General features: G+C 51.0%; 3 protein-coding genes across 3 annotated transcripts; 2 read left to right on the forward strand and 1 right to left on the reverse strand.

Moving 5' to 3' along the window:
- Positions 1-1422: 1422 nt before the first annotated feature.
- EVX2 (even-skipped homeobox 2) lies at positions 1423-5072 on the reverse strand (the record flags this gene model as incomplete). Its single annotated transcript, XM_079133319.1, has 3 exons — positions 1423-2139; positions 3465-3754; positions 4646-5072. 3 exons carry the CDS (start codon positions 5070-5072, stop codon positions 1423-1425), a joined length of 1434 nt encoding a protein of 477 aa, XP_078989445.1.
- Positions 5073-13841: 8769 nt separating this feature from the next.
- Positions 13842-15665, forward strand: HOXD13 (homeobox D13; the record flags this gene model as incomplete). Its single annotated transcript, XM_079135575.1, has 2 exons — positions 13842-14619; positions 15415-15665. The coding sequence occupies 2 exons, from the start codon at positions 13842-13844 to the stop codon at positions 15663-15665; spliced, it is 1029 nt and encodes a 342-aa protein (XP_078991701.1).
- A 5025-nt stretch (positions 15666-20690) lies between these two features.
- Positions 20691-21765, forward strand: HOXD12 (homeobox D12; the record flags this gene model as incomplete). The annotated part of the gene is made up of 2 exons (XM_079130725.1): positions 20691-21380; positions 21527-21765. The coding sequence occupies exons 1-2, from the start codon at positions 20807-20809 to the stop codon at positions 21763-21765; spliced, it is 813 nt and encodes a 270-aa protein (XP_078986851.1). The 5' UTR covers positions 20691-20806.
- Between the last annotated feature and the right edge of the window lie 119 nt (positions 21766-21884).

Genomic DNA, 21884 nt, shown 5'->3' on the forward strand with positions numbered 1-21884 from the left:
CTCTCCTAATGACTTCCCTTAGCGGGTTGTTAGTACTTGACAGCAGGTCTCCGTGCGGGGAACTTTTCTCCAATTCCACATTCAAAGGAGGTCCATCAGAGAGCATGATTGGCAATTTTCGTCATAATCTGCACATTATTAGCATCAAAATTGACGTGGCAGTTAACACTGGTGGGTTTTGATGTACCTTTCTTCAAGTTCAAGGAAACCCCTCCTGTAGCCGGGGTTGGCAAAGCGGGTCTCAGCAACCCAGCGGTGGCTTTGCAGAGGGAAGGCGCAATAGACATGCGTGAGAAGTATGCCAAGAACCATTTTACCCGAGGAAAAGAAAAGCGTGGAGTGAAGGGGTGGAGGAGCGTAGAGAGAGTTCGAAGTTAGAAAAGTATCTAAGGAAATGGTTAGGATAATACCATAATCTAGAGATTCAAGTATTTCCCAGATCGAGTGGAACCCGGTAGTTAGAAAACTGAGCTGAAAATGCCTATCCAATAGGCTAAAATGATCCGTCTTGGCCTTCCTTTCCGTTCCCTTCCCTGATCTAGTTTGGCAACCTCACTAGTCATCACCTTTTACATAAAATACGCAAGATATTTTCATTTCACTGAAACCAAACACCAAAGAGAAAACAGTGAAACAATGGTGGATCGAGAAGGATGAGGCGACCTCCACCCTCCCCACCTGGGCTTTGTCTTTCTCGGGAAAGGCTGTTACTAGCCCTACGGACCTCGCTCCGGCAACACAGTTAACTATCTCACAAGCACACCGCAGCCACCCGCATTCTCCATCTGCCCTCCTGGCCTTCTCACACTTCCATTCTCCCGCTCTCCTTGGACAAAGCCCCTAACAAGCTCAGGCTGAGAGAAAACTTGCCACCTCCTCCCACCCTCATTTAAAGAAAAGAAGGAAAGGTTAGAAGAAAAAGAGCAGCAGCATAAACCTTGTAGGGGGGTGACTCCGCCTCCCACAAGCATTAGCGCACACTGTTCTCCTCTCTTCGTCGTCGTTCTCCATTGCTTCTGGCCACGTGGTTCCATCGAGTAACCCGGGCTCTTGAGAGTGCACAGCCTGGGCTCAAGACCCGAGAGAACTGTTTGGGGGCAAGGGGATTATCTTCGGGGAGACCAAGAGCTCAGAAAGAGGCGGGAAGTGGGACCCAGATGGCGGGAAACATTTAGAGGAGGGAAAAGAGGGGAGACATTAGGGTGAAAATACAAAAATAGAAATAATTGGCGGGGACGCCCGCCAGGCTTTCGCGCTGACTCCTTTCCCCCAATTCGTGGGTTCTTTTCGACCTCTGCACCCCGGGGCGCCCCCTGGCGACAGCGGTAGCAGCGGGAAGCGCGCCGAGAGGGCAGCGGGTGCACAGGGGACTCCCGGGCACACGCAGAGCAACAGGCGCGGCCCCCTGGCGGCGCGACGTAGTTATCTGGTGAGCGGCGCCTCGTCCCTCTGGTCTGGCGGGCTCACGGCGGTCTTGCTAAGCACTGCCGCAGAGTAGGGTAAGAAGCCACTTTCGGAGCGCGGCGCCCCGGCGCTGCAGCCGAAGTCCGAGCCCCCCGCGGCCCCAGCGCCACCGCCGCCGCCGCTGCCTCCACCTCCACTTCGGGAGCCCAGGGCTGCGGCGGCTGCTGCTGCAGCAGCTGCAGCGGACTGACTGCTGTGGCAACTGAGGCATGAGCAGGGCGCGGAGCCGCCGCTGGGGGGCGCCCCGGCCGCCGCCGCGGAGGAGGCTGCAGCCGCTGCAGCTGCTGCGGCCGCAGCGGCAGAGGCAGCACTGTTGAGCCCTGCGGCGGCCGCGGGCGCCTGGTAGAGACCCGGGTGGCGGAAGCTGCACAGCAGCTCCGGCCGCGAGTAGGGATGAGAGAGGGCGCGGAAGGTGTCCAGTGGACGGATGGAAGTGGCAAAGGGCGACGAAGCTGCGGCCGCTGCGCCAGAGGCTGCGGCCGCAGCTGCTGCCGCCGTGACGCCCACGTGCGGGTAGTAGTGCAGTGGCACGTGCGAGTGGAAAGGGTAGGGCAGGCTTCCGGTGGCAGCTGCGTGCGTCATCATGTAGGTGTAGAAGCTGGGGTCGGCTGGGTGCGGCCACGACATGGCCAGACGCTGCCGCTTGTCCTTCATGCGCCGGTTCTGGAACCACACCTGCGGGGAGAGCCGCGCCGCGGCCCGAGTTAGGGATCGCCCCGTTTTCCCAGTCCCCGCCCCGGGCCTCCCGGCCCCTCCCGGGTCTTCGAATGGTCAGGCCTTCTCCTCTCGCCCTGGGCTCAGCCCCAAGTGCCCTCTGCTTTCCCAGTAGGGAAAAGTGTGGACGGCAATGTGTAAGATCACCGTAGGCACACCTCCCTCAGTGAAGAGTGTTTTATCTCTTGTCTGCCTGCTGCGGCTCCTGGGCTGTTACTCTCCTAGTTCTTGCTGCATATTCTCGTCCCAACCCAACCTTTCCTCTCCCTCCCGCCACCCACCGGTGTCCATCCTCGCTGAGCACCGAACTCTCAATCCCAGGATTTGCACAGGGATTCCGAACAGCCTTTGAAAAGAGGCTGTGGCACAGTTTTTCTGAGAGGTCGCGGTGCCAGGTCTTGAGCCCTCGGAGTTGCAAGGACCTGCCCCTGGGGGCACGGGTCCGATTAGGGTATTGAAGGGATGATTTTGTGGGAATCATTTGCCTTAAATGAGTGGCGAAAGCAATGTCCCAATAAGCTGGGAAGGGGGCTTTTCTACCCCCTCCTAACGCAGTGTCTAATAAAGACATTCGTCACAACCCTAAATTAGAGAAAGCCCTATCAAACTGGAGGAGGGCCTCCACATCCTTTTATCCCATAAAGTTTGCTTTTTTTCTAGAGAGTTGAATGCTCCGTTAAGTGTTCACCAAGTCGCCCAACCTGCCGACTCTCTCCCAGACGTATAATAAAATTAATAATAATATATACACACACACATACACAATTTCGTTGTGTTTTCTTCCCAGGAGGTTGACCTTTTCCCGAGAGAAAAAAAATGTTCAGGAAACTACGTTCTGAACCCAATAGATTTTTAAAAGACTATCCTTTTGCCCATGTATTAACGATTTATGTGGAAAATAAATCTCTAAGATCAAGAACAAATGAAGTTTCACCTCGGGTTCGTGCCAGAGGAACAAAGACCAGTTGGCTTTGCCGCATAGGGAAAACTGGTACCATGGGCATGGGCGAGGAGGCACCTGGGCAGGCGTTGGGCAGAATCAAGCAGAAGCGAGGGCGGGTTTGAGCCATCCGCGCCGCCATTCTGGGGCCTTCCCAGGTCAGCCAGGCCGGCTAGCCGTTAGGATTCGGCATCGGAGGAAGAAATAAGCCAACTCCTTGGGTGACAACACCCGCGGATTTCCAGGCCCTCGCTGAATCTAGCCACCCAGAAAGGAGAAAGAGGGAAAAGAAATCAACCCAGACGCCCCGGGGGAGACCAAAGCAGGAGCGCGCAGGAATCGATACCTTGATGGTGGTTTCGGGCAGGTTGAGCGCAGCGGCCAGCTCGCACCGGCGGGGCCGCGACACATAGTTCTCCCGGTAGAATTCTTTCTCCAGGCGCGCGATCTGCTCACGGGTGAACGCAGTACGGTAGCGCCGCACCTGATCTGCTCCAGAGCCGGAGCCGCCCAACGCCGCACCCCCGCCACTGCTGCCGCCGCCGCCGCCGCCGCCGCCGCCTCCATGCAGGCTGCCGAGGCCTGAGCCCGACGCTGACGTCGTGGTTCCAGCGGCGGAGCCGCTCTCCGCGTACCCTGACAAACAAACAGTCGACAGTGCATGGGTCTCTGTGGGGGCCTAGAGCCCTGCAATCGGGGAAGTCGTGTCAGGAAGGAAAGTCGCTGAGGAATTGATGGGCTCTGTCATGCTTACAAATTGCTGCTGTTAATGGAATCAATAAAGTTTGAAGAGCCCTTCGGAACCAAATAATAGAAATGGAATTGGGGGATTTTTTTAATAATTAGAATTTTTCCACTCAGGAGGAAAATTGGCCGAGGGAATATGCCTACCTCGGGGCGCAGTTTGAGAAGCTCTGCGTTTGCGATGGTCTGGAGACCCCAGGGTGGCTTTCTGTACAGCCTCTAACCTTTCTTTGACAGTTTTTGTTTGTTTTTGATTTGGTTAAAAATATTTTAAGTTTGGCAAGGCCAGCCGCAGCTCAAACCAGAGCCGTTTGGGGGTGGAATCTACTTTTCAACTCTTTCTTCCGGGGGGCCTAAGTGGTCGAGCAGAGGCGCCGGGAGAGACTCCTTGACTTACCCAGAAAACAACTCCCTCCACCCGGCCCTGAGAGCTCAGAGGTGCAGAGTTCAGAGACGCTGTTCAGGGTACCCTTCCCCGAGACGATTCAGCCTCTGGGTAGGGGTCTGACGGCTCGCTCTACCTCTTAGCACACAGAAATATTTTCTCGGACTCAGGAGCCAGGGCGCGCCGGCCTGGAGCTCCAGGCTCCGCAGGCCTGCACCGCGCGAGAAGGCTCAAGGAGTGGAACCGGTGGGCAGTCCCTAGCATGCGTCCTGCACCCGCAAGTTCGGTACAGCTTGCTTGCGGAGGGTCAGAGAAGGGCAAAGCCACCGGGAAGAACTAGTGCGTGCGCGGAGGAGCAAGAAAGACCGGACTGTGGAGTCCGCGGGCTGAGCGTTTACCTTTGCCATTGTTTTCCTTCAGCGGCGCAGCGCCGAGGCCGCTGGGGGAGCGAAGCGCCGAGCAGCCCACCTCCACGTCGCTGCTCATGTCGGCCTCGGCGGCCGCCTCTGAATAATGGCTCGGCTTCTTGCGGCTCTCAGTAGCAGAGGCGATTTCGGAGGAGACGGTGCTTTCGCTGCCCGGGTGCTGCAGGTTGAACAAAGTGTCTATTTCGAATTTGCCCTTGGCGGGGAGGTCTCCCAGAGCGCCGTGTAGGGGGGCGGACGGTAGGCGCGGGCTGAGGCGAGCTGGGTGCTGCGAATTTTCCAGGGCCTCGAGCACAGCACTGCCAGCGGAGTCGGACAAATTGGAGAACCTCTTGCTGGCCGTAGGGCTGTGGAGCCCTCTCTCCATCAGAATCATCTCTTTTCTTATTCTTTCCATCATCTCAGCTTTCTAAAAAATGTCACAGTGGCCTGGCTGTCCCGTCCTAATGATGGGCTGCGCCTGGGGCTAATTCTCATTCAGCCCCAGCAAGCGCCTCTAAATATTATTATCTCTTTTGGAGGGAGGCGGAAAAATTGTGGGATGCCAGAGCGAGGGAATGACTGGTCAAAATGACCCATACATCCTTCCGAGACCGAGATGTCATTCATCAAAAAGTAGCGCCCGCTCGTCATTAAGGTACGAATGACGCCGTTCGAATAATCATTTATTGTAACAGGTTTATAAGCAAATAAATACACGCTCCTGTCAGTGGGTAATGAAGGCGGCTTCAGAGCAGACAAATAGATCCAGGTAGAAGACGAGAAGAGGCAAGAAGTGAGGAAGAAGGCTCCGGTCCTTTGCCCGTTCGGAGCCAGTTCTGCTCGCCCGGGGGTTTGGCCTCGGGGGTGAAATTGACAGTCTGATTAATAGAGCGCGCCGCGGCACATTTCCCCCTTCATTTAGGGGCATCATTACGCTCTCAGTTTGCTGGGTTGCCCCTTAGGTCCTAATCATGCAGCGCCTTCCTCATTTTTCCACGGACACAGATATGTGTTAAATAATAGATAATGCTTTGATTTTCCAGAGTAGATCCTCAGGAAGATTTTTTTTAACGTTTACAAGCTGGGGGAGTAAGGGGGGGGGGACAAGGGGGAGGATGCAGGAAGAGTTGCGTAAGGAGAAGACCTTGCGCCGCTCCTGTCTGGATTACTTATCTTTCTGTTTTCAGAACCAAATATGTATTTTATTTAACAAATAGGAAGCTGAGTTCTCTGCCTAGCTACTTCTTCGTCTCAGCCTGGGTGTTCTCCTCCCACAGAAGGCGGGGGGGGGGGGAGGAAGGGGGAGAGAGAGAGAGAGAGAGAGAGAGAGAGAGAGAGAGAGAGAGAGAGAGAGAGAGAGAGAGGGAGAGGAGAGAAGAGAGAAGAGAGAGGAGAGATCTGTACAGTTGTAGAGTTTTGAAAACGCTTTCTTTGCTACGTGGCCTGGGAAGTACGTTGGGCTGGCGATTCCAAACCGAAATCATTAGATCCTCTCTAATTTTTCTAACAGTTTGCCTAGTTTGTTCTGAATTCGAAGTCCCTAGTTCTTTTACTTTTGTATTCCTGCTGATGGTTAAGCTTCTCGCCTACTCATTTTCTCTGGGCTTAGTGAACTACACTGGACAACTTGAAAGCAGAATTCGGCAGCTTAACTTTAAACATAGTCACAATTTACAGTGCCGTACCGGTCTCTTCGAATCCACTTTTTACGGTTACCAGTTTCCCCATTCCCTCCTCAAATATGATTATTTGTGGCCAAGTAAGTGGATTTCGAGGTTGAAAGGGAGAAAGAGGAGCCTTAGCCGCCTTCTGTCTCTGCCCTTCCTCATTTTGCCCTTGATTGTGTCTTTCCTCCTTCCTCCCTTTCCACTCTAGCCCCTTCCTTACCTGTGGCCCTGGGTGTTCCCAGCGGTGAGTCCAAGCGAGGAGAGTTCCCGACCAACCTTGCTGCTGCGCCTTGCGGCCTGAGGTTGGCGGCTGAGGCTCTTGGCGATAACTTTGATAGTCATAATGACGCCGGTGGCAACCATTTTAACGAAGATCAATCTTCACTCAAGGCCGCTCCTCATCTCCTCCCGCGCTTGTGCCCCACCCTGCCCGGACCTCCAGATGCATTATGCCCGCCCGCCCATGGCACCAGAGCGAGAACAGGGATAGGACACCGAGGTCCAGCTTCTGAGCTTCTAAAGCGGCCAGAAGACCCTGGCACTCTGGGCGCAGTGCGCGGGTCCTGCATCCCCGCCCCACAGCCAACTCAGAACCCAACCTGGGCCCCCTCCTTTCCTCCCTCTGACACACCCAACACATCAGGGTGTGTTGGGACAAACCCAAGGTCTCTTTGCCCATCTTTCTGTTGGCGCTTTCCTTTTAACCTTAGACCCATTGGGGGCGCGTCAGGAATTGTAAGGGGAGGCGAGGTGTGAAGACTATTTATATACATATATAACATATGTCATTGCCAAAAGTTTCTCTACTGTTCCCCTTGGCGCCAACTTACTTCAACATCGCGAGCTTTGCTTAGAAAATCAATTCCACCTCTTTAAGGTAATAAACGAAAAGCTCAATAGGCACGCTGTGGCTGGGGGCAGAGAGACCGCTGGGAACGTAGAGTGGGCATTCGGCAACATTCCGAGGATTCTGTCCGCGATCTACGTCCGCCTCTGCCCGGGTTACCACTCAAAACCGAGCTCTCGCGTTCTCATCGCGCAGACTTTGGGGCCATTGGCGCGTTGGGAGCCCAGCTCTGTGGACGCCCCCACCGCTCCCCAACTCAAATAACAAGATCCACAAGTCCTAGCAGGCGCTGCCCCTTGATCTAGGAAGGATGTCCAGCTACTCAGTCCCCGCTTGCTCTGGGGACTAAATGGAGCACTTTGGTCCAGGCTCGGGTCCGTGGGGGGCCACGGTCCTGGTGGCGGTGGGGGCGAGGGAGGCACTGCCTGAGCGGAAATCCGCTGATGCCTTTATTGCTGTCGTTTGGCGCCCCCATCTGTTTTCCTCGTGGTTTTGGCGGCTGTAAGAGGCTTTTCAAACACAGCAGCCGCTGGGGGCTAGGGTGTGGACAGCCACCCCTTCCTCTATCGCCCAGCCCACGGTCTCCCACTTCCTCGCTTCCTCTGGGACCTGGCGCCTGTGGTCCCAAAGGCAGCGCTAAACCCGACCTCAGTCTATTGAAAAGGAACAAAACCATTTTTGGGCGGCACCTTCATTCATTAGTGGTTTTAAAAACTATTTTGCACCTTTTAAATAACGCTAATATTTGCGTTTCTAACACGTTTATTCAGAAAAGTGTACTCGAGACCATGTCATGGAAACTATTCACAGTAAACGACATCTACCATTTTTCACTAAACTGCATTTAGCAATGTTTCATGGAGCATAGTGAATATTCCATTTCAATATTCAATGCCCCTTAATTTAACTAGATTCCATACTCACTAGATGTTGTAATATTGGCTAATGTATATAACGTTCTTACTATTAAACTGCAGTACTTCTTACAAGTATTATTATATCTTCTAAATCTCACAGCAACTCTGAAATTATTTACATTCTCACTCTTTCTTTGACACACAGGTTCAGGAACTTGCTCATGATTTAAATTTATCTCCAGTCATATAAAAGTTATAAGGTAGTTCCAAGTTTTGAATAACTTTGTTTTGTTTTATTTTTCTCATGTTTTGCCTGTCATATGTAAATTCAGGCCTACTTAAAAAACACTGAACCTATGTAAAGGGTAGAGAGAAGACCAGAACAGTACTGTTGATGTTTATTGATGAAATACAGTAATTTCCTGCACCTCCCCTAGAATCTAGAGGCTAAGGCTGGGATCAGGATTGTCAAATGTTCCAAGTTTTTAGATGCAGTGTCTGGTTCCTTCAAAGTCTCCTACCCACTATCAGGGCACAGGACCCATTCAATACAACAAGAATCCAAGGCAGGAGGCATAGCTTGGCAGGAATTTTTAAGATGGGGTGGAATGAAGTGCAGGAAGGACTTTCTTTATATAATCTAAAAGGCACTTTTTGCTTGAAAGAATGAACAACACATGAACAAAGCCTTATTTGGTTGTTTGGTTGTTTGTTTTTTAGGTGTTAGGCCTCCAGACTAAATATTTGCTGTGGGTCCTCCAGGGTGAAGTGGTGAATAAATATTTTTGGCTTGAGACTTCAGGTAATAAAAATCTATTTCAGCTGCCAGAGGGGAGTGCAGTGATAAAGCCAGAGCTGTAGCAGAACCAAGGAAGCCTGGGCCTGGTTCTCCTCTTCCTAGCCAAGGGTTCCAGGTAGCTGAGGCCACCATCCAGTGGAGAGGCATGCTGTCTTGAGAGCTGGGGCCACAGAGTGTGGTGGGATAGTAGAACAGCCACAGTCTGGGCTGGAAGCCCATGGCACGTTTTCTTTAGGCTAAGTGAAGTCCCCAAGGCTGGAGGTTTCAATTTATAAGGGAGGACGGAGGGTTTGACTAACCAGGCCTGACTTGGCACTACAGACTTCATGCCCCATCCCTGATCAGGCAAGCCTTTGGTTCGCTGTCTTATCTGGGTCTATTTAGTTGCTCCTCTCTCCCTCTTCCCTTGAGATCCCGCGACACACCGGGGACAGTTATAGTTGAGCTGGGTGAGTACTTTTTCCCTGGACACTGGGGCTACACAGACCCACCGCCTACCTCTAGCTCCTCTGCCCTCAGAAGCGACGGGAGAACTTGCAGGGACATCTAGCGCCAGGCGTGGGGAATTGCGCGCCTCCAGGCAGGGAAGCGGAGCCCGACCATTCGCATCCCTCCTCCTGCCTCTGGACTCCTCCTTCACGCTTAGGCACTTTTCCTAGCTTCATCACTGCCTTGCTGGTGATCACGACGTGGATTCCCCGTAAAGACTGAGTTCTGCGAAATGGAGATAGGTAGATAGACTTATTTTCTTTTATCTCAAACAATCGAATAATGAGCATTTATTGGGGTTAAGCTAACATTAGTTTTGCTAGAAAAGTGTATTCCTATAGGTCATCTCCACACCTTGGGAGATCTCTGACAAAACAGCAAATGCTGTTTTTATTTTGTAAAAAGAGGAGGGCAACAAGTCACCAGGTCCTCCAGCTGTGGTCCCACCCTCCCGTTCTCCTTTCCCGGTGATGTTAGTGCTGGTCAGTCAGGGAAGATCCTCTTTAATTCCCTCCAAGACTGGAGGCGTTCTCTCAATCCCAAAGGAGGGGTGCTGCGCTATGAAAGGCAAATCAGTTTTCACCAAATAACGCTTTGTGTTTGGAGTGGGTCTTTGTTGTTGCAAATGATTTTCATTTAATAAAACCTATTTTTGTTGTTAAATCCAAACAGATTACATAACCAACTACTCAAATGCAGGATTCCACTGTCTAGTTATTGCTAGAGCCCCTTTTTCTACATCCTAGGTTGTGTTTTGGTTTTGGTTTTTGCTTGTTTGTTCTTTTGAAATTTCCAGCCTGAGTAAGACTGGGTATTGTCTGGAGAGGAAAGTTAGCTCCAGAGTTGGCAGGACATAGACTTGGTTGAGAATACTGTCCAGCCAGTTCCACTGGACTTCAGACTTTATTTGGAATTAAGTCTCTTTGTACAAACTCTGACTTTCTTACAAGTTGGTTAATTAGTAGGGTGTCCTGCACTTCCTGGTTGTGGCTATCAAGGTAAATGCTTTCAAAGGAGTCCCCAGGATCCCACTTTGATAGGACCTTGTCATCCTGGTCTTAATAGCCACTGATTATGTGGTGAATTGAGTTCATTGCTGTTTTGGCAAGCAGAACAGCTTCAACAAAGCTACCCCCAGTTCAATCTGCAGCACAGAAAAAAAATCTAAATCTAAATTACATTAGATGTTCACCCATTCCAACTCAGGACAGGAGCATAATTTGAAAGATCATCTACAAGGATGAAAAGCAAGGTTTACTTCCATAACAGCATTAGTGACCAAAAAAAGGTGTTTATGGAGAAAGAGGAGGAAGAAGAACAAGTGTTGGGAGAATAAAGTGGGACTATGGGCAACTAAGAGAGTTATGAGTTTTTAAGCCAAATCAGGAAGTGTAGCAAAACATTTCATGAAGAACATGAAAGAATGTGGAGTCAACTGTAATTGCAAAAGACTCATTTAACAAAACCTATTTCCGTTATTAAGATCCCAATATGATACACACACACACACACACACACACACACACACACAAGCACACACACACACATAGAGATGTAGGACTCAATTTGTGCTTCAAGGCAACCACAGAAAATGATTCCCATTAAATTTAATCTGAAATCAGTTCAGATATAGGATATATAAGCTAAATGAAATGTTTCTACAAATTTAATTATGTACATCATTACTCCAATAACATAACAGTCCCGACTTTACCTAGTACTCAGCCATGGCCCTATGCTCCAATAGCAGTAGCTGCTCTGGGGTTCTGGGACTTAAGAGGCCCACGCAGGGCCAAGTCAGAGCCTCTTTCCTAGGTTTAACCCCCTCCTACTGGACTGAGCCCTTAAATTTTTTTCTGGAGGCATGCATCAGGATAGCAAGAGACAAATCTTATTATTCAAAATCTCCCCAATCTCCAGAATATCTTTTGGGATGGGCAGAGAAACCTCAAGTCTTGCAAAGGATTCTCAGGGCATTTGGAAGCAGGGCCCGATTAAGAAGTCTCAACCTAAGCATTAACTCAAATTTTCCTTCCAGGAAAATTAATTCACTGAATGGAAATTTAAGCCAAAAGTAATGGTCTGCCTGAAAGCAGCAACTTCATGGATTCTTTCTTCCTACCTTGATTTCACTTTCTTTAGTTTTAACATATAATTGATCACTTAAATATATTTTTCAGATAGAAAATGGTATTAAAATTCGAGAGCGCAAAACTACCAATATTTTTAAGAAAGTGAAATCCGTTGGTTCCATTTATGCCTTAGACATATTTCAATGAATCTGGGGTTTTGTTTTTGTTTTTGTTTCTTAGGTAGAGAAAATTTTAAAGTATCTCAGTGTTTCCTGCTCTGAGAAAAAGAACAAGAAACAAAAAGTGTCTTAGGTGGCCTGTGGTTACTGATGTGGTACTAAAATTGTTGGGTGAATCCCTAGCCAATCCCTTCCAAAAAGTCCACAACCCTGTCACCTGTCCTAGTTGGCCTTTTTAAAATGCAATCCAGCTTCCATTGCTAACTTTTGCCTTTTTCCAAGTAGTCAAAATTGTTCTCATCAGCAAACTTCTATTATCTACAATTCTGCAAAGTTTAGGCTGTTCCTGTCTTGAATTTAATTTGATCATGAACATGACTAGGACTTCAAAAAGGTCAAACTAATTCTCTTGCTTTTCTTTTCCAGCACCTCTCTCATAACTTTCCCCTTTATTTGAGCCTTTTATGGTTACTGTGTTTTGCGTGTCAACACTCCCAACACCAGCAGCCCACCCTGAAATACCAGGCCAGGCCCAGGAGAGCCTTGCTGTTTTTTTTTGTTTTTTTTTTTTTTTTTTTTCCTTCATGTTACTCAGGACCTGTCTTTGGTCTGGGAGCAGTGGGACTGGATGACCAGTCGGCCTCACCAATCACAGGTTTAGGAGAGTGATTTTCTTGGAGATAGGCTGGCCTGGAGAGTTGATGCCACAGAAACAAATTGGCTCACGCTGAGGGCTTCCGCACCTTAGCACCATTGGTCCCCCTTAACTAATACTGCTCCTAAAACAGAACTCTAAATTCGACACAGGACCCATACTGGGTATTAGTTGGTAAGATCAGGGGATGATGGGCTGGGGCTCTGAAGCAGAGAGGAAAAAGAGACAGTGGTCTCTAAAACTCTGGCAACAGGATCCCAGAAGTGGGTCTAGCCCCACCAGAGCTGCTAGAAGCCTACCCCAGCCCCTAGAAGTCCGACCTAGATGCTCTGGGCTGCTCCCATTACAAGCCCTTACTTAGCTTGTGAAAAGTGTCCTCTTAACTTGCCCCTCTTAGTTCTCTGCAGTTGGCAACTTGGAAAAGGAAGTGAAACAAAGGTCCTTGGGAAAGTGAAGTTTTCAATTAATTGGCGTGAGTAAGGGCGGAGGTGGGTGGTGGCTGCAAAAAGGCCGGTAGGCTTGTAGGCGAGGCGCAGAAGCTTCGCGACAGGCGGCAAGCGGCAGAGTGACTTTCTTCTCCCGCGCCCTTCACAGGGTCTTTCTGCCAATCTGGAAAGGCCGTGCCAGAACTGGGAAACCCAGCTTCGGAGGAGATTCCTGGCCAACCTGAGTGTAAAAATGTAGAACTGGCATCCATGAACTTTCTCGCTGGGGCAGATTGCGAGGCTCGCCGCACCGAGATGAGGTGGGTCTTTCCTCTGCTTGATTTTCTTGTAAGTCTCTGCCACCGCTCTGGAAGTTCTTCATGGGTGTTTTCTGGGTGGTGAGTGAGTACGTGTGGAGGAAGGGTCTGTTCCAACGACTCTTACTTATATGTGTGAAATGTCTTTGCCGGTTAACAATGTCCAAGGTAGAGAAGAACATTATCTCCCTCGAGTTTGGGGTCTAGAGGACGACCAACGAGGAAGATTGAGCAACAGGATAAAAAAAAAATGGTCTGTGTTCACGTCATTCTGACCATCTCTGTCCCTCGTCTTCGTTTTGTTGTGCAGCTCCAGGGAGTCGAGGAGAGGTGGCAAAAACAGCCGTAACCGAGACAAGGCGCAGGCCTCGGCGCCCGCCTCAGTCGCAGACAGGGCCTGGGATGGGCTGTCGCGCAATCAACTCGTGGGGGTGGCTGCGGCGCAAACGCCTGGGTCTGGGGGAGGGAGGGGATGAGAGGTGGGCCGCGCAAGGGGCCAAGGAGGGGTGGGGGCCGGGTGGGTGGGTCCAGTCAGGCCCCAGCCTGGAGTCGGGCTCCTCCGCGCCCCCACCCCCACGTGGCCCTGCTTAGCCAATGGCACGGCCCCCGGCCGGCGCCCTCGGGGCGGGAGGCGGCCCCCCGACCGGCCCAGGCCCCCTCCCAACCTGAACTTCGTTTTTATAAACGTCCCGCGATGAGCTAACCTGTTGGAGGGCGGGCGGGCGGGCGGGAGGCGGGAGGCTCGCAGAGGGAGAGAGGGCGAGAGGAAGAGGGCGGGAGCGAGCGAACCAGAGAGAAAGGAGAGGAGGGAGGAGGCGCGCCGCGCCATGGTGTCCTGTGCGGGGCCAGAGCCAGGGCCCGGGCCGGGCCAGGCCGGGCCATGAGCCGCGCCGGGAGCTGGGACATGGACGGGCTGCGGGCAGACGCCGGGCCCGCCGGGGCCGCCCCGGCCTCCTCCTCTTCCTCGGTGGCCGCGGCAGCGGCTCCGGGCCAGTGCCGTGGTTTCCTTTCCGCGCCAGTGTTCGCTGGGACACATTCAGGGCGGGCGGCAGCGGCGGCGGCTGCAGCGGCGGCGGCGGCGGCGGCGGCCTCCAGCTTTGCATACCCGGGAACATCTGAGCGCACAGGCTCTGCCTCGTCCTCGTCATCTTCGGCTGTGGTTGCTGCGCGCCCAGAGGCTCCCCCAGCCAAAGAGTGCCCAGCGCCCGCGCCCGCCGCGGCCGCTGCAGCGCCACCGGGCGCTCCAGCGCTGGGCTACGGCTACCACTTCGGCAACGGCTACTATAGCTGCCGAATGTCGCACGGCGTGGGCTTACAGCAGAATGCTCTCAAGTCGTCCCCGCATGCCTCTCTGGGAGGCTTCCCAGTGGAGAAGTACATGGACGTGTCAGGCCTGGCGAGCAGTAGTGTACCGACCAACGAGGTGCCCACACGAGCCAAGGAGGTGTCCTTCTACCAGGGCTACACGAGCCCCTACCAACACGTGCCTGGGTATATCGACATGGTGTCCACCTTCGGCTCTGGGGAGCCTCGGCACGAGGCATACATCTCCATGGAGGGCTACCAGTCCTGGACGCTGGCCAACGGGTGGAACAGCCAGGTGTACTGCGCCAAGGACCAGCCTCAGGGGTCCCACTTTTGGAAATCATCCTTTCCAGGTAGGGGCAATGGAGAAAAGGGGAAGACACCAGGGACGGGAGAGAAAAGGAGAAAAGAACTAGGAGTGTACTCCTGTATTTGGGAGTAGATGCCTGTGATGCACACCTGACCAGGGTGAAAAAGTTTGTCCAGTTCTTGCGAAAGCTGTAAAATCTTCCTCCAATTTAAACAGCCTCTGTCACAATCCTTCGTGTGTGCGGTGCAAGTGAGTTTTTCTCTTAAAGTTGAGGGCCTCTGGGTGCCCTTTGCTAAGATCCACCTCTCTTCTGAAGAGGCGTAAGAGGTGTCACATAATTCAACCCCCACTTTTCAAGGACTGCCCCACGGTAACCCCTAAAGCTTCTTAGAGCACTCAAGCTCCAAACACAGGGAACACAGGAATCAAAGGTTGAGCAACCTGAATTTGTGTGCATGTGTGTTTGTGTGTGATTGAATGTATGCAACTGGCATTTGTAGAGAAACTGTCCTTATGAGGGTCCCCAATAACCAGGCCATAAAATCACCGGCTTGTTAAGATGCCGGTTTGAGAAACCATGATGATCCATCAAATTAGCCTTTGTTTTGAAGTGCAAATAGTCTTTCTTTAATAACGTGTAAAAAATGTTTGTGTAAATAATAATAAAATATAAACAGACTGTTTTTTTTTTTTTTTTCTCTTCTACATACCTTCAAACTTTTATGTGTGCGTGCTCCGCGCGGGCGCGCGCGCGCGCACACACACACACACACACAGTTCCCAGCTAAGTGCTCCAAATATCTCAGTCTAATTTTCCCCATGCTGTTGTTTGTACCAGGGGATGTGGCTTTAAATCAGCCGGACATGTGTGTCTACCGACGGGGAAGGAAGAAAAGGGTGCCCTACACCAAACTGCAGCTCAAAGAACTGGAGAACGAGTATGCCATTAACAAGTTCATTAACAAGGACAAGCGGCGGCGGATTTCAGCTGCCACGAACCTATCTGAGAGACAAGTGACCATTTGGTTTCAGAATCGAAGAGTGAAGGACAAGAAAATTGTCTCCAAGCTCAAAGATACTGTCTCCTGATGTGGGCCAAGTTGGCCACAGACAGTTTCAATGCTTTCAGTTGTCGCCAAAAGACCTTTGGAAAGACTTGAATATGTATTTAATTCCCCTCCTCCCATTCCCTAACAATGATGGCAAATTTTGTGAATTGTTTTTCTCTTTTGACCCTTATCTGGCTCTAAAACCTTTGCTACCCAACCTGACTTTGTAGTTCTCTTTCTACTTTTTTATTATTCGTTTTGTTCTTGTCTAGACTTATTTTTTAATGATGTTTTATATGTTCTGTTTCTCCCTCCAGGCCAGTATAAAGGACTTCAGTATTTCTTAATAATCCCCCTAAATGAATTTCAGAAGTGCCATTCTGATTTAAGATCTTTATTTTTTAAAATCACTTTATGTGTTTCCAGCACTGATTATCTTCATAATCCATTAGGTTAGAATATTTGCAGTCATTCATATCCTGTGATTAGTTAATTGAATCATTAGTTCCCAGCAGTTGCCCTGAGGCAACTAGAAACAGCTCTTGGCAGTCAGTGCCCCCAGGTCACCCAGAAAGTCTGAAAACAGGAGGCTAAGGGCACTGTGATGGCTTTAAAAGCAGCTACCTTATTAAATAGTGTTTGTATCAACATGAAAGTGAGGACAATCTTTCTGACTTTAGGTCTTACTTTCTGTTTTAGTTGTATACTTGTAACACACTTTGTAGATTTGGGCTTTTATAATCTTTAATTTGAAAATAGTATGTCTTCATGGATGCCTTCATTTCTCAAACTCTGTATGCAGATGTTTAACTGCAATTCGTAGAGTGATCCGTGGTGGTACAAATGCACCGCTTTCCTTGGACTCAGGTCTATGCAACTAGGATTGAGGCTGTCTCTTCAATCCCTGGAAAGAGACTGAACCAATGTGGTCATGGGTGGGAACTTCTATTCAAAACCCAATGAAGAACTTAACTGAACAAATGCATCGAGACTCCCACAGAGATTTATAACATCTAACAAATTTTAAAAAATGTGTAACTGTAAGGTCCAAGAAGAAAAAAGTGATGTTTCTGAAAGTGATGCAAAATAACTACTTTTAAAGTGCTGCATATTTATACAACTGAGAGATTATTTTTTTAGATGCAATGTCTGTGAGCTGGAATACATGAGCAGTGCCTCAGGCATTTAAAATTCACTTTTTTTTTTTTTTTTTTTTTTTTTTTTACTCTTAGGGAGATGCAATAAACAGAACTCTCTTGTTTCCTCGAGTCTTTATACTTTTGTTTTCTTTTTTCAAGTTTGTTTTGCCTCTAGAATCTGTTCTTATTTATTATAAAAATCTTCTTCTCCTGAACACTGTGATGTTATCTATAGATGAAGGAAACTCAGCACCAGTTCTGATCTCTGAAACTTCCATGTTCTATTTCTGCACAACCTCTCCCCTTAACATAAGTAGTGATTGTTTTTTATAAAGATATCATTTGCAATGTCTAAAATGGTATCTTCCCAGCATAGCTTTAAAAATCTCCAATAAAATTTTGTTTCTTTTATTATAAATTTATTTAAATATTTCTCTTTACTATTTATTTATTTTGGTTTGGTACTGGGGATTGAACCCAGGGCACTCTATCATTGGACTACATCCCCAATCCAGTTTTATGTACTTTAAAAATCTATATATATTATTGTGCCTGATTTTGGAAATTTTCAGCCCAGAAAGGCCCTTATAAATACCTTTGATAGGAAGGTCTTGAAATTAGAAAAGCATATCCATATTTGGAAATCGAAAAAGAAAGATTTCAGGCTTATCCCCTGTCGTTTACTCAGGCAGTCTATACACAACACTTGATAACTAGAAACTAGAAACACGATCATACATTCTAACTTCTAGACACATTCTAACTTCTAGATAGAACTGGGGACTTTGAGGCCTTTTTGTCCTTCAGGGAAATGGCCGCAGGAAAATCGAGGCACTCCTCGTTGTTAGTTTCTAATACTATTTAATGGTGGCTAACTTTTTGATATGCAAGTTTGTTAAAGACAGATTTTTAAAATCTCACACAGTGTAAACACGTTTGGCAGGGTATGGTTCTGCGAAAAAATGCAGGAACCTCAAGCTAGGAACTACTTTCGCTTTCTCTGGCCCAGCTTGATTTTTTTTTTTTTTTCCATATATTACCGCCGATTGCAGGGCCAACTTCGTTATAAGAAAGATAGAAACGGACACAGAAACACAGAGATAGACTCTCCATTCAGTATGTAAAATAACACCTGAAAATAATCCCCGACGTTACACTTGGGAAGGATCACTAAGATTTTCCCTATTTTTCTCTCAAGAAGTTTCATCAGAAACGGGCCTCACGTCTTTTTTGTACGTTCCAGACTCCCAGGCCGCGCAGCATTTCTCAGGTCTATTTCTCAGCTTTCCCATCGTGAGTAGAAGGTTTGCCTCCACGTTTTCCGTCCATCTGAAGTTTGCATGTCAGTTTCCCTCCGCCTAAGAGAACTGGGAGGTTTACTGAAGATTAAAATTGCGCCCAAATGCTCTCTGGTAGAATTTGGATTGACGGCTAAATCAATAACAGATGAAGGCTTTGTTATTTTTATGTGTTCCTTTATATTCCCGAATTGCGGAGGAAGGAGAGGAGTGGGTAAGTGACCAAGGTCCTAGAAGGGAGGCCCACAGAGAGCGCGGAAGGCAATGGGAGTTTAAAGGAGAGGCTTTTCCTTAAGTTAGAGACAGAAGCCACAGGGAGAACTGCTCCGAAAACTGGCAGATTTTTTGCCCTGCGGGTGAGGTTCTGGGACCGGCGAGTAAGGGTGTTTCAAGAAGCGAAGGAAGCGTTGGAGACGGGACGTAAGGCCAGACAAAGAGGCGGCCGCAGCGCTTCTTCAAGTCTGGCAGCCTACTGGGTCCTTTGGCTTTGCTCTTCGGGTCAGCCTTGCCGGGATGATCTCTGGCTTTACGAAGTTATCCGCTGGGCTGGCAGCGGGCCATGACCGGGCGGATTGGCGACCCCAGGCCGGCTGCACCGCCCTTCACTGTTGATCTTGACCGTGCGGAAGCTTCTCGCCAGGCGTGGAGCGCGCTCGCCATCTCCTGGGCGGTCGGCGGCATTGGCAGAGCCTGCAGTTCAGCTCCTCTGAACGCTCCCTTCCCATTCTCTCGCTCATCCGCCTAGCCTCCTTCCCGCCACCACCTCCCCCTCAGTTCTTCAGCTTCCAGCTCCCTGCGTGACTTTGCATGCCAGACCTCGAAAGTCATAAACCTCGGGGAAGAAACCTGGGCGACTGGGCAAGAAGCAATAGAGGAAGTTTAGTTGATATAGTTTTCTGTTTCTCACTTAGTTCTTTTATGCATTTAGTCCTAAGGGGCAAACAGCCATTGTAAGGCTGCCCAAAGAGTCCGAAGGAGACACCCCTGGGCTTGGGAATACCAGGAAGTCGCTGTGAGTTGAGACCAGAGGTGAGGAGAACTGCAGAACTCTTGGAACTGGAGCTTTCCGGCCTGAGAAGGCTGCACCTCCTGAAAACAGGGCAAGTCCCCCAAGATGAAAGCTGTTAGGGACCCAATATCTGATTCCCCAAGGCTTCTTACAGGATTTACCACTTGGGCTTATCCCCATCTCCCATGAAAGAGCGGGGAGTGGAGTGTGTCTATACGTAAACTCCTAAAGAAACTCTGACAGTGCCCTCAAAGAGCTCCCGGATTTCCCCCCACCCGCAAATCCCACTCACCTCCCCAACGCCACCTCCTCTCCCCACCTCCTCACTTCCCTATCTCCCCACCTCCATCCTCACCCCCGCCCTACAGCCCGAGGAAGAGGCCGACTGCTTTCCCCAGAGCCGCCCAATTGGTCGCCATAACTCACACAATAAAGTCAGCGCGGTGGTCAGCCTTGCCCTCCGGCGGCGCCTGTGTGGTCTCCGTGCTGGAGCTGGCGATCTAACCAATTCCAGCTTGGCTTGGGGACCGCGGGCCCTGCTGCAGGTTGGATCTGGCGCCCGTCAGCGGTCTCTGGGGGGTTCTTGATACCCGATGCAGGAGAAGACCCCTAGTTCTCCAGTTAGAGCAGACAGGAGGGCCTGAGATGGGGCTGCGCGTACTGTTCCCCGTGAAGAACTGCTGCCCTTCCCACTTCTCTTGCCAGACCCGTGAACCCGCCCGCACCCGGCGCCCCTGGAAACGCAAAGCAAGGAACACCGCTAGTTGGTTGCCTCAGTGCGCCTGCTCTTCTCAGGCCAGGTGGCTCTGGCTCTTCTGCTTTGCCCACTCCGTAGTGGGAGTTTGTCCTGCACTGTCTGCCACGAGGCGGATAAACTGGAGTACTGGTTTGCAGGGTGTAGTTGCCAAGGTGACTCCTGGCAATAAAAGAAATGCAGACTTTGGCCAGGATTGGCTACTCAAGATGCTGGATTCCCTGATAGCAGTCTCCAGGGACCTGGACAGCAACTTCTCTAGGAGCAGAGTTCCTGGCTGTGGGGACACACACCAGGAGTGTTGCAAAGCATCTTCCCTTCCAGGTGCCAAATTTGGGCAGTTTGTGATACCTTTCTCTGCCTTTGGTAAATCTCTCAGGTTGTCTGCAGCCTGAGACCCAGGGCTCGCGCAGTGAGTCTTTACTGCCAGAAACCCCGAGGCCTCTTGAGAGATCCTTTCTATGAAAGGGTTTGGGATAGGAGTGGCATTGCTCAGATCCAGGGACAGAAGTGGCCGCGCCAGACCGCGCCCTCTCCAGGCAAGCCCAGAGGCTTGTGTTACTGAGAAATGTTAGAGCTGCAACTTAAAGCCGGTAGAAGCAAGCCCGGCCCAGGTAGCCAGCGGAAGACAGGGTGGCAAAGCCAATCAAGATTAGGAAGGGTCCCAAGGGACGTGGGCAAAGGCACCCTCTGCTCAAAGTCTCCAGCTTCTGAAGTCAGGCCCGGAAACTCGCAGAAGCTTCGCCTTGTTCAACATACTTTGGCTCTGCTCGAAGCCTCGTCCTTCGCCATCGAACATTACTGGTGTTATCATAATACCCTGAAGGGGGGGAAAAACGGGTCGGGGGATGTAGGCGGTGCTGAAATGACCGACTTTGAAGAACCTGCAGGCAAAGTTTCGTCCAATCGTCTGAGCCTGTCCTCTTATTCCCGGTTGTAACTAAATACTGTTGCGAGCGCAGCCGAAGCCCTTTGTTGGAGATGTGTGAGCGCAGTCTCTACAGAGCGGGCTATGTGGGTTCGCTTCTGAATCTGCAGTCGCCCGACTCTTTCTACTTTTCCAACCTGCGGCCGAATGGCGGCCAGTTGGCCGCGCTTCCCCCCATCTCATACCCGCGCGGCGCGCTGCCCTGGGCCGCCACTCCTGCTTCTTGCGCTCCGGCGCAGCCTGCCAGTGGTACTGCCTTTGGCGGCTTCTCGCAGCCCTACCTAGCTGGCTCTGGGCCTCTTGGCTTACAGCCCCCGGGGGCCAAGGATGGACCCGAAGAGCAGGTCAAATTCTATGCGCCGGAAGCGGCCTCTGGGCCGGAGGAGCGCGGACGAACGCGGCAGCCCTTCGCCCCTGAGTCTAGCCTGACCCCTGCAGCAGCTGCTCTCAAAGCGGCCAAGTACGACTACGCGGGTATGAGCCGTGCAGCTCCAGGCTCTGCGACCCTGCTCCAGGGTGCCCCCTGCGCCGCCGGCTTCAAGGAGGACACCAAAGGCCCGCTCAACTTGAACATGACAATGCAGGCGGCGGGCGTCGCCTCTTGCCTGCGACCTTCGCTGCCCGACGGTAAACGGTGCCCATACTCCCAGGGCCGGTTTGGGCCGGGATGGGAGGTGGGGTGCAGGGAAGAGTTGTAAGGGGAGGGGAACCGCCGAGGGCGGGCAGTCGACCGGGAGCCGGCCGAGCTGACATAGGTTGGGGCTGTGTTGCAGGCCTGCCGTGGGGGGCGGCCCCTGGGAGGGCCCGCAAGAAGCGGAAACCCTACACAAAGCAGCAGATTGCGGAGCTGGAGAACGAATTCCTTGTCAACGAGTTCATCAACCGGCAGAAGCGCAAGGAATTGTCCAACAGGCTGAACCTCAGTGACCAGCAGGTCAAAATTTGGTTCCAGAACCGGCGTATGAAGAAGAAGCGCGTGGTGCTGCGTGAGCAGGCGCTGGCGCTTTATTAGCCGCTTGTGTAGCGGCGGCCAAGCCAGGCCTGCCCTTTTGGACCGAGGCCTGGCGTGCGTGCGGAGGAGGTGCTGGGGGCTGAGGCTTTTCCTTTGGCTCCTTCTCCTGCTAGTCCCGG

Source organism: Sciurus vulgaris, assembly GCF_902686455.1.
Source record: "Sciurus vulgaris genome assembly, chromosome: 3".
Lineage (NCBI taxonomy): Eukaryota > Metazoa > Chordata > Mammalia > Rodentia > Sciuridae > Sciurus > Sciurus vulgaris.